We start from the raw sequence: 13,022 nt of genomic DNA, 5'->3' as shown, positions 1-13,022 counted from the left end.
GTTTGAACTCAGATCATGTATGAATTTAAAGGTCGAACAGACCTAACCTTCAATCTTCTACACCTAAAAATAACTCTTAATCCAGCATCGAGGTCACAATGTCGATATGAACTCTAAAAAAAATTACAGCAGTTTGTTGGTTTGACGAAAATATTTTCAAAAAGACCTGGTTAAGATAGCTCACCATCAACACGAATGAACAGTCAGAAGTGCAACGAAGTACTTCAGAATCATTTAATTCTGTTTTTGTATCAAAAGCACCGTGATAATTGGGTAATTTGGTGAAGGAGTGAAAGTTCTTCCATCTGGTTCTATAGATATGAAACACTAAAATTTTAGTTTTTTGAATGTTTCGCGCCTGGACACAAAAATAAAGCTCAAATGGTCAGCCTTATAAATAATGTTAGTTAAGAAAAAATGTTAGAAAAAATGAGTGGTTCTATAGTTGTGAAACTCAGTGTATTACATAGTCTTGTTTCAGCTAGCGAGCAGTTAACAGGCATCCTTAATACTTACGAGGGCAGTCCGATAAGTACATAGCCTACAAAAAAACAAAAATTTTGAAAAAGTGGCGATTTATTTATCAACATAGTCTCCTTTTAGCTCGATACACTTGACCCAACGATGCTCCAACTTCTTTAATCCATCTGAAGAATACGTTTTCTCGAGGTCTGCAAAGTAGACCTCCGTGTCGGTGAGAGCCTCCTCATTCGACTCAAATTTCTGCCCGGCAGGTGACTTTTTCAAGTTTGCAAACAAAAAAAAAGTCGCACAGGGCCAAATCTTGAGAATACAGTGGATGGGGCAGCAGTTCGTTGTGCAATTCGACCAATTTGGCCGTGGCGATGGCGGAATTTCCATTTTTTCCATTTTTCTAAAATCCGCGGACACGCCCGCTTCCACACACGGTCAAAACAAAACTACGAGTCCGATTCGGCTGAAATTTTGACAGTAGCCGTTTACGAGAATGTACTACACGATGAGTAATCTCTCTTGCGATACTGACACCATCGGTCGATGAGGCTAAGTACTTATCGGACCGCCCTCGTATTTGTGCGACAGAATTCAGAAGACTCTTTTTAACGATTCTGTTTCCGATCCCAATGGTAACTCACTCGGGGTGCCGCAGGGAAGGGTTTTAGGGTTCATTTTGTACATAAGTGATCTGCGACGGTTTCACGACATTGTGACATTAATTTGTTCGCGGATGATACCGTTCTGTTCATCGCAGCCAAGAATATAAAAGAAACCGCGGAACACATAGACGAAGATTTGCATTCTCTGGCTCAGTTGCTTAAATTTAAACAATTAAAGTGAAATATTGGCAAAACATAATACATGCTCATTTCTGCAGTAAACTCCAGTGTTAACGTAAATTTTGAAATAGATGGTGAGACATTAGAACACGTACTATGGAGTTATTATTGATGAGAGGTTAACTTTCAAGTCTCACATTAACAATGTCATCAAGAAGATTGTCAAGAAGTACGGCGTTTTGTGTCGAAAGCGCTGACAGTGAACAGTAAAATTAAATTGTACAAATCTTTGATTTCACCGCACATTGATTTTTGCTCGTCGATCCTATTCCTTGCAAACAATACACAATTAACAAGATTGCAGCGTTTACAAAATAAGGTAATGCGTTTGATTTTAAGATGTAATAAATACACTTCCTCTAGTTTGATGTTGGACGCGCTACAGTAGCTATCTGTGAAGCAGAGATTACTATTACTCGACAATGGTGTTCATCTTTAAAATTTTAAACGGTTTGCTGCCTCGATATTCGTGTGATCAAATTGGAAGAGGAAGTGATGTCCATAGATACAATACAAGAAACGCGAATGATGCAAGAACACCCAACTTTATGTTTAGAATGTCGCAGAACTCGTTGTTTTATAAAGGTATAATTTTTCTCAATTCGATGCCCAGAAAAATTAAACGTGCAGCAACCATGGCAGAGTTGTGTATTTCACACATAGAATCTGTTTTGTAAACTGGTTTTATATTTTTTTTTTCTCAATAATTTATTTATGTTTCCAGTTTATTGAAATTTATAAAATTTATTTACAGGTTAAACTACCCTGTTCGTACTGATGATGAAGCATTTTGTTGTTGTTGTTTTGTTAATATACATTGTAAAAAAAGTAATGACCGTTGTCTACGGATGTTTGAGCCACGCGCGCTTTCGGTGGGCCTGGATTATGTTAAGTGAACACTTAAGTGGAAACTGGAATGGGGATAGGTCATTTGTCGTAAACTATCTTGTTATCGAATGGTTGTATCGAGTATTTCTGAATTGTGACCGATCTCTATCATGTTCTAATTAGACATTTTTAAATATTTGGTTCAATTCCCAATCCGTCAATGATCTTCCCGGGTTGGAAATTTTCTTGACATGCCTTGGGCCTGAAGTTGAGATTATTATTATGTTAATGTCGATACGGATAGGACCTTTGTTTTCCTTACACAGTTTTTGCCTATTTATAATGTTCTATTAATAGAAATTCATGCCTGAAACAGAATAAGTTCGCTTTGATTTTGGTTTTACAATACTGGTTAAACATAAATATTATCTATTAAATAAATCGGCCTGTTCAAACGCTTGAAGGGTATGAGGTGGGTCATCATCATCTTAATCTTTATGTACCGCGCCTATCTTGATTTATATGTGCTACGAAAAAACAATAAATAAACATTGTTTCGTGAGCTCTTCGGAGAATTTCAAATAAATAAAACTGTTCATTGAAACAAACAATCATCTTCAAACAGTAAATCAGTAACAAACAGTGAACAGTAAATCATTCGATAGCATGACAATGTTTCTTCCTAGTACTGAGTAGTGAAAACCGAGACCTATGATTATATAATGCAATCCAAAATAATAACTTGAGTAATCCATCTGAACCTGTCAAAATGTGACATCATAGCGATTGATCTTGTTCAAAATCCGTTGCGAAGTAGCGTCCAGCTATATTCAAATCGTATATTATGAATTCTATCCACAATGTGCGAACCAGGCGTTGTTTGTTTAGACATAATCTACTTTTCCGAAGTAGACGAAGTCGACAGGAGAACTTCCAAGAACCGCAAATGCTGCCACAATGTCTAGCCGGGTAATATGGAAACACATATGGCACATGTCGCACGTTGCACATCTGCAATTTATTGCGTGGTCTCATGTCGAATGTATATCAATTGCATAAGAAAATTATAGTGAGTGAGTAGCAGAACAAACTATCGAACACTCAAGATTACGGTAACTCAGCTAGAACTTTTTTCAACCCACAATGAAGCGCCAACACGGATGCGTATTCGCTACGGGAAAATATATTCCTAAATCCGTCCTCGCTCCGCTGAATGTTAATCACATGGTTTGATTGATCGCTGGTCAAGCATAAATCATGTCATAATGCGCGAGGAGCGATTGGATGTTGGTTTGGAGGACTGAATCGTTTCTAGCAGGAACTTTGGCACGTACCAAAGCGATTAACTCGCTATCATACAAACCTACGACCTATAACGAAGTGACACGAGTTAACTATTTTTAACGTGGCTCAAGAATAGCAGATCGATGGCAAATTCGGGAATATTAAACAATTGCTATCGTCACACGCGTCCGGGTGGCAGTATGAATTCAAATCGATTAAAATCTATCGCCAACTTCGAAACGTTATAGCTGTTCCGGGATGTTTTCATTGAAAATGAAGAGAAAATTGTTTCAATGAATCAAATTGAACAATAGATAATTATAGCATTTTTTCCGCCAAATATTTTCGCGAATATTTTTTTCAACTCAGACAAAAGACAGATATCTAACGGGCAAGATGTCCTCAACAACGAACGGGATGTGAATCTCAATTGATGCCAAATGACGGAACTATATCGAATTATTTATTTTTGATATAGTATGGTGTAGATTTAAGAGCCGATTCACCGCATAGAGACGTGCTTCTACTGTTTATGTATAGATTACAATGTTTGTGAAGAAAGGATGCAGTTCGAGATTGGTTTCCACTTCGATGATAAGAAAAAAAATTCTACGCGCAAAACTTTAGAAAATACTGGCACAGCAACGGACAAGTTGTAAAGAGAAAAAATCAAAACTTGATCCACTCCATTCAACAAACACCGGTATTATAATCCTTTTTTTTTTCTTCAAAAGTTTGAAGAGATAAAATAATACGACGCAAAGCTACCTGATTATTCAAATGATTACAACTGTCGAATTGTGTTAAAAAAGATCGATCCGGTACGACGCTGGAATTATAATTTCCTGAGCGAGTTATACTTGGAATTGGTATATACGAGGAATTGGATCTACTGACGGAATGAACCAACTGAAGACGCACGTCTTGATGCTTTCATTCAGAAAAAAAGATTTCTGTTTGCGTCACAACTAATGTTACGAGCGTTTGAACCGGACCACACAGACCATGCTAATCATATGCTTCCTCCAGGGATTTTTTTTTCAAAAATACCATTTGATGCTTTTTCGATATATTCAGCAGCAAAATATATTTTGTGGGCGTTTCGATCGATCATAATTTTATCCGGAGATGCTGATGGAGTTTCCTTGAGATACACTTGGTTTTCCGTTGGCCACCGAGAATCCCTGAGTGTACGAAAGACTGATATCGCGATTTCCGGGAAGCGAGTACGACTGGCTGCCAGACATTCCAGCGGATCCCTACAAGTGTTATCATGCAATAAATGTTAATAGCACAAGTCTCGAAGAAGAAACATACCGTTATTCCACCAGGCCCAACTTGGAACCCTTGCGATTGCGCATTTGCTGCCGACGCACCAAATCCTCCTAGTGGACCTTGGTTATAGAACGACTGAGCACCTGCGTTAGCTGCACTGGCACCGAATCCCTGTGGACCAAACTGTTGGTTGAAGGCGTTAGCATTTGCATTCGAGCTAGTTGCTCCGAATTTGCTGTAACAAGTATACAGAGAAAATGAAATATTTAGATCGCTATCATTGACCGAAACTTCGATATAGCCGTGTGGACTATCCGAATGAAGCACCAAATTTTATGGGTCTTAAATTGAGCTATTGTCGTGTTATCACCCGTCACCCCCTGTAAAAGCCCCAAAGTTGTTGCCATTCAATGAATTGTTTCGCTAACCGGAAAGCATCACCGATTCCGTTCGTGTTTGGTCAATCATGTTAATGAAGCCTAAGAGCGTGCTGTGATGGTGCAAAGATAAGACAAATTTCTGGCATCGACTGTGAGCCGAAGGAATCCAGACGATTTTCGAAATCCCAGGGTCAAGCCAATCGTTAAAATGTGTTTGACGTCGAGAATTTCGCTGAATTTTAAATATCTATCTATCAATCGGAGAAGAAAAAAACAAAATTTGTTTTTTGTTATAAATTCCTTCAAACATTCACGTTTTCTTACTAAGCGCAAGTTCCTGAATCCAATCGCAGAACTGTTCATTGATTGATCTTCTAATCGACCCCGTTGAATTTACCTTTTACTAAAAAAAATCCTAGTACTTCTACCAAAACTCTTGATTATAATATCAGATTATTTTCAGACACAATTATCGGTCAAGATTGTTTCCGAGTCCATAAGAATCAGACAGACAGACAGACAGAAATCCAATTATATATATATATATATATATATATATATATATATATATATATATATATATATATATATATATATATATATATATATATATATATATATATATATATATATAGATTGAAATCCGTGAAACTCTCAGAACACGTCGTTTGTCAACAGATACTATTATCTGATTATAATTACTAATCGGTTGCTTCCTGGTTTGCGCTGCGTTGTGTTCTGCTTGTAATCATAAAAGTCCGAAAATCTAATTATTAACACGTTGAGCCCCGAATCGTTCTTGCTACGCTTTCCATGCAGCCCGCATCAAGAGTATTTGCACAATATCAGTGTCGGTCCACGCTTCCAAAGATAGTTATTGTATAAAAAGAAGATAGTCAGAAATTTGACTAAAAAGTAGTCACAAATCGTAAAACATCCGAAAACATTTTTTTATATTTCCTTATTTTTTAACTGTCATTCCCAGTGATCAACGTTTTTCTAACGAAAAGCTTAACGTCAGTCCCTAGGGACCGACACGGGGCTCAACGTGTTGAGAACGATCATTCATGATGTCAGATGTCAAGACATGTCATTATTTTGGAAATATTTTACTTGCTTTAAAGATATGTCAAAGCATGAGGATTGTTTTCGCTTTTTTCGTAAAAGTTCAAAACATAGACCGTGAACTTCAAAAATAAAGTTTACTTTCTTTTCTCAATTTCCCATGTTCAGTATAGTATAGGTATAGGAAGTATAGGAAGAAAGAATAAAAATTTTTCCAAATTTTACATAGTTAATACTTTTTGAAAAATACACCCAGATGTAACTGGTTACATTTGATGGGGACATTTTTTTGGCTTTATAATACTTTTTCTGCCATTGAAGTTATTAGGGAACACTGGAGATGTTTCTAACTTTATGGGTATATGTTTTTTTTATCCCATCTATTTATTTTATTAGGCTCATTTGGCAATTCACACTGTAACAGAGCCGAATTTATGGTGTACATTTTTTCTCATGTTGTATAGGAAGGAAGGTATTGAATTAAAGAGACTTTAAACTCTGAGGGTTCATTCGTCTCTGACATGTTGCATATTACACATTAGCCATTGTTAAGCGTAAGAGTATTCCTATCTAATCGATACACATGTTTATGTATTACACAGTGGCCATTTAAGCGTGAGACTATTCCAACTCTATCGATACACAACACATGTCGCCTTTTCGGCGCAAGAATATTTCTATTGTTCTAATGCTCAAAATTGGGCTATACACACAGCGGGACTGTTGAAATGAGGCTTCCATTGTTGTGTTATTAACAGTGCCAATTGCCGATGCAGCAGACCGAAAATGTGAGTGGTAAAGGGCTGGAATTACCGTCACATGATGATTGTTGCGTGGACATAGTAGCTAGAATAACACACAAAAATGGTCAGTTTAGGGCTCTGAGTTATGAGCTCATGACACGCCACTAATAAGGCTACGAAGACCCCCATTAGTATATGTTAAAATTTGCTATGTTCTTATTGTTGATAAAACTAATGGCTACCCGGGGAGTCAAGATTGGCTGAAAAACAACTGAGATATAGCCTTTTCCATAAATTCAGTTTCTGAAATGCTGCCATTAGGGTAACACGGGGTGAGTTGGACCCCGTGAGTACTTTGTGAGATTCATCTCAAAAAGTACGACTCAACTTGGATTTTTTATAATGTCATTTTCTTTTATTATTGAACCGTATGTTACTAACGTAATAAAACTTTGGTAAAATTCGACAGGTGGCAGGAAATGGTAGAATGAACACAACAAGCACTTTGATTGTCAAAAAATGTGAGTTTTCCGATGGTGGGTTTTAAGATTTTTCCCGCTGATTAAACAAACTTTTCGTGTATTGTGCAGTAAAGTTCTGTTCGTCTTCAGAAGAGGAACGATTTGATGTAGCGAAACTGTAAGTTTGATAACAATAAAAGAAATTAATTGCATTTTAATTTTTGCATGTTGTGTGGGGTGACATGGACACGTTTCTGTGGGGTGAATTGGTCCTACAGATTTGAGGCTATTCTTTGGTCTAATTGATTCCAGATGCCGCTGAATTACTAAAAGAAGATAGACAGACAACGTTGGAAGAAGGAGGAGCTTGAAAGAGCAACTCAGGCCATCAAGAACGGATTTTCTTGACCAACAACGAAAGTGTTTGAAAATGCTCGAACAACAGTGAAAAGATTCATGCAAAATTCAAGATGGTGGTAATCCAATTTTTCTGGTCTGGAATCTGGCCAAGACACATGGTATCGATCCCAAAACACTGTTACTGATTGCAACATTATCCTAAAATACTTTACATAAACATAAGCATGTTTTTTCGATGAAACACACACTGGACCAAATTACCCCACAGACGGTCCAAATCACCCCGCATCAAATTTTAATGTCCAATCATCTCTTTTATTTTATGATATATTTGGAAGTCTGAAGGTTGATATAATGATCAAATATTATTGATTGAGAGAAAACAAGAGTAGCTCAGTATACAATGTGATATTTTTGATTTAGACCGTATTGGTTTGGAAATATTAGTCGATTTGCTTAGGTGGTCCAAATTCCCCCCTTTTCCTCTACTGTTTATCCATTGAATTATGTTAATATAGATTTGCTAGCCATATCCTCTTCTTGAAAGAAAATTAAAATTGCTAAGTCTCAATTCTGTTTGTGTTGAGTTTGCAGAGCTAGATTTAAAAGCAGTCATACCTCTTATTAGAAAAAAGTTGAATTTCAATAGAACTAGGATCCTGTTATGTCTAGTTACAAGCGTGTTAATAAAGGGTCTTCGTAGCGCGTTCGCTTACTGAGCGAGCGATCGTGAGCTCAAAATTCAAGACTCTCAATTAATCATCTTTGTTTTGTTATAGAACACTAGCTGTACCCTGCCACGTTTTGCTGTGGCACATTGTGGTTGCATGGTTGAGTTGAATTTTTATTTTTTTTATGTTGCAACAACAATCCTAGATGTGTTTGGTTGTTTTGTATATTGTATCATAGTTTTAGCTCAGTCGGTTCCGTACTTTTCGAGTTTTTAACGCATACACAAACGAACAGAAAACTTTTATATATATAGAGATAGATGAGGGGAATCGATAAATTTTAAATCACTTCGAAACACAATTTCAGTTCATGATTTTGCCAAACACGTGGAAAAAAGATGTTTTCTTCACATAGAACACATATTCATTACTGAATAGTCGATTTTCATTAGAAGCTCAATTTCAGAAATGCACTCTGGTCATATATAAAATCATTCTTCTTCCAATTTTCCAACTTTTTATGCCGTAACAACACTCCTTGAAGTGGATTGTATATTGTGTCCAGCTTTGAGCTCAACCGGTTCCGCACTTTTCGAGTTTTTGACGCGTACACAAACGAACATTTATATATATATATATATATATATATATATATATAGAGATGGGTGGCCAAAGGGTAGTATACCAGTCGCTTGCGTAGCTATTCCTAGTGGCCTAGGATAATGGATAATGTCTCTTTCGAAGGCAACGAGTTAAATCTATTTGCCTTTTGCCGTGATTATTTTATAATGTGTTATTTGTATTAATCTCAATGAAACATATTAGTAGTGAGAGGAGATATTTATTCGTGTAAGTTTCCGTTTAAATTTTTGTTATTCAGATTGTTAATTATTTGTTTTTAACACATCTAGTTGTTCGACCACTTGTAATAAACCAACACCAATCACTAGGATTGTTCAAAAATATTTTCTTCATTATATGCCACTTCGGGACGATAATATTCGGCTATTCGTTCAGTTTGATCGGATGGTTTTTAGTATCAAGATGTACAAAATACACAATTTACAAAAATGTGTATTTTTAATGAAATCGTATTACACGACCAATCGAAGCCTTAATGCACGAAACTTTGTCCTCTTATGGTAAGAATTTCAACATTTCTCGTCGTTCCTCTGGTGGTACGTGAAGGACCGTTGCTATGTTAATAAGCCACACAATTTGGAGGAACTTAAGGAAGAAATAACTCGAATTTTCAACAGCATTGAAGTCGTAATGTTAGAGTTGTGCATGAAGAATTTTGTTCACCGTTTAAAACGCGTTATCGAAAAAAGGGGTGGTCACATCGAAAATGTAAAATAAGCTTTATTTTCGTTTTTTAATAATAAAAATCGGTTCACTTTTGTAGAAGTTATCAAACTTTGTTGCGTGAGCGTGAGACCCTGTACATGAATCGGTTAGCGTTACAATAAATAAATAAAAACAATGTTAAAAACTACAAAAGCACAGTGAATGTGAATCATACTATCGTAGAGTTCCACTTTACTGCGAATGTTTTTGGTCTAAAGTTTGAGAATATCTGAAGGAGCCATCGTTACGTATTGACATAGAATCACGTCTCTGGGGAACATGTAAGAAGTACAAAACTGAACATCGTAACCTTCACCTACATTGTCCATTCTGAGCGCTTATTTCTAAGTCATTTCTTGATGAATTTACGAAAGGTTGATCTACGAGGTCTGTTCAAAAAGTATCGCGACTTTCGAATTTACGCGGGTTACGTGTATTCGATTCTAGACTTTTTTTTGTGACTTTATGTTGGTACTCATGTCTTTCACTTATACTGACAAGCACGGCTATTTTGAATGTTCAGTGAATTTTTAAAAACTGCTTTTCTTACACGTGTTTTGGTTCATCTTCGATTTTTCCCTATACTCACGCGTCAAGGCGTCTGACATCACAATCAAATAGATCCACCGGCAGTGAAATTTATTTTAAATTCTAGCAGAATTTAGGTTAAGTTGTTATTGTATATTATGAACCTACTACAAACGAAATTAATAAGTTTATGTTTTCGATTTTGATTATTTCAATAAAATATAGACCACATGTTTGTTTGAACAGCAACTCAATAATCTTGTGAGTCTTAAGAAAAACAATCACGCGTACTACATAACATAACGACATTTGCTAAAAACCTATTCAGATTCAACAGTTTCAAGTTTATTGAAACATGTTTAAAGAACGGAAATAAGAGCTCAGTGATAGATTGAAACTTCAAAACATGTAAGAGGAAAATATTGCTCAATCAATAACAATAATCTCTATATGCTGAAATTCCATCCACATATGAAACATGATTACTATAAAAACTCGAGAACAAATCGAAATTACGACTCTTTACATACAGCTGATGAATAAGACTTCATTCATTTTGCTGAAGAAAAAATCGATTTGTGCATTGGAGGATCATATGACGACTTCATTGTTATAAACTATACTGCTATATTATTTTGAAGAAAGTATCTCTTTTTAAAAATAGTTGATTTTCTTCAGATTTTTAGCTATAACACGCAAAGGAAATATATTTTCTACTTGTGTTAACCACGCTATTGTTGTCCATTACCGTGAATGTAGTATTCTTCTTCTTTTCTGGCTTTAAGAGGCTTCTAGAGGCAGTGTTTTTTGTTACTTACCCAAACTGGCGCTTAGTACGAGATTTTACGGTGTGCTGGCTCCCAGAATACATTCCATTCAGAAGTAAATCCTCGATGCTTCTCACGTGCCTCCGGGCCGGCAGATTAGTTTTACGCACATTTAATGATGACTGAACTTGAATTTCCTCGAACGCTGCCGTGTTCGTCTTGTGTTTCGAAGCTGCATCTGAAAATGACACGAAACAAGCTATTTAGTACACATGAAACTAGTCGTGAAACCTTATAATGCTACTTAATTATATCTGAATGATTATGATTCATCTTTATGAGAATACAAGTTAAAGAAGATTTCCAATTGTTATCGAGAAAAGACTAAAAAATGTTAGTTATTGATTTAAATAGCAGAAATAGAGCCCAGATAGATTATTGAGGTTAACTAATGAAAAGTCCAAAACAAGTGGTGTAACGCACAAATGTTAGGCTTATGAATATATTTCAACAGATGCACGATTAGCTATATTTAGCGTGGGCAAATCCCATCATGCCAGGCTAACCGGTTTCATTGATACTCTAGTATGAGACGAGGCAGGAAGTGAACGAACTTGTTTTCTACCGTAGAGATTTCAGATATCTTATCGTAGCCATATAATGTGAAATATACGGAGATATGCTGTGAAACTGTGAAAGAAATTCTTCATTGAAAAACGTTCGATCTCATTTCATATGTCTCAGAGTGCACATTTATAACTGCGACACAGGAACACTAGTCTACATGTGATGTCCCGGCCGAGATAGGAAACCGACAATGAACTTTCTGTTTGGCCCAAGTTGGTCCCTGCGGACCGATAGTGGACTTTCCTAAGAACCATTTTCTATCTTTGCTGTCGTAACAAAAGACCGACACACTCATCACGAAAAGTCCACTGCCTATCCGATGAGACCGGCGCCAACCAGACGGAAAACTCACTGTCAGCCCCCAGAGACCAGAGCGGGGTTCAACGTGTTAATCAACAACCGTTTATTGTCTTTCAAACAGAAAATAAAACCCATTCCATCATCTTTCCCAGAATAATTCGATGTTTGACGTGAATGAATAGTATTGTTTATCACTTGATGCTTAGCTTTTTGAGCACTAACTCGCTCACTCAATCATTACACCTAGCGACCCTTGTTTTCTTATTAGTTCGAATACCCAGGAAACTGTTTTTGACTCGATGAGCTCAAACTCATTCGACAGAATTTTCCATTATTTTTGAGTTTCTTTTTAAAAAATCATGAATTTACCTCCACTTTGAGCGCTGGTCAGTGCCACCAGCACCGAAAGTACTACAACATAGGTGAAATATTTCATTTTGATCTCTAACTTATCACAAAACACGCGTTGCCCAATTTATAGCCAATGACTTCCGATCACGACCGAATCCAAATCTAAACTAAACTCCAATCCCAACGACTATTGTATTATTGCTTCCTTATAAAACTTGAATTCCAGGTTTGTTTGTTCTTTTTTGTTTTTTTTTGCTGCTTCCACAGCATCCACAACAATATACGCGCGAAGATTATGCGAAGATGGAATATTATATATGTAAATAAAGGAGCCAACGAGAGGAGCTGAACCAGCGTCAATGAACGGATTCGACATATAACTGCAGGGAATCCAAGTTTGTCAACACTATCTCGATGAGCTATTTTTCTCCCAGGCGGTATATACACAAGATTGTCTGACCTTGAGCAATATGCTGAAGTTGATAATTCGAGGCTAAGGTTGGCGGAATCCCCCGAAGAACGACAAGCGCAATCAAAACGCTGAGAGCGAAAATACGAGTATTTTGTTTTCGATGCATGTTTGCAAGCATTGCACCACAGAAACAAAAACCTTGGGAGAAGGTGATTCCCATGTGTCCAGTGAATAAATGTTTTATAAAATCACAAGACTAGCAGAGTTATGAATCAATCGTTCATGCGTAACCATTCAAACTAAACAA

At 36.6% G+C, this 13,022-nt stretch overlaps 1 protein-coding gene across 1 annotated transcript; it reads right to left on the bottom strand.

Moving 5' to 3' along the window:
• Positions 1 to 4,488: 4,488 nt before the first annotated feature.
• LOC129770562 (uncharacterized) lies at positions 4,489 to 12,607 on the bottom strand. Its single transcript, XM_055773478.1, has 4 exons — positions 12,322 to 12,607; positions 11,077 to 11,263; positions 4,746 to 4,938; positions 4,489 to 4,687 (listed from the first exon to the last, which is right to left on the bottom strand). The coding sequence occupies exons 1-4, from the start codon at positions 12,386 to 12,388 to the stop codon at positions 4,547 to 4,549; spliced, it is 588 nt and encodes a 195-aa protein (XP_055629453.1). The 5' UTR covers positions 12,389 to 12,607; the 3' UTR covers positions 4,489 to 4,546.
• Between the last annotated feature and the right edge of the window lie 415 nt (positions 12,608 to 13,022).

Source organism: Toxorhynchites rutilus, chromosome 2, assembly GCF_029784135.1.
Source record: "Toxorhynchites rutilus septentrionalis strain SRP chromosome 2, ASM2978413v1, whole genome shotgun sequence".
Lineage (NCBI taxonomy): Eukaryota > Metazoa > Arthropoda > Insecta > Diptera > Culicidae > Toxorhynchites > Toxorhynchites rutilus.
This window is presented reverse-complemented; position numbering and strand designations above follow the sequence as displayed.

Bases quoted from the DNA above. Each gene is read 5' to 3' on its own strand.
- LOC129770562 (XM_055773478.1), bottom strand. From the start codon at position 12,388: ATGAAATATTTCACCTATGTTGTAGTACTTTCGGTGCTGGTGGCACTG. The intron at 11,264-12,321 runs GTAAATTCATGA...TGTCATTTTCAG, and splicing joins GACCAGCGCTCAAAGTGGAG to ATGCAGCTTCGAAACACAAG. The intron at 4,939-11,076 runs GTAAGTAACAAA...TACTTGTTACAG, and splicing joins CGTACTAAGCGCCAGTTTGG to CAAATTCGGAGCAACTAGCT.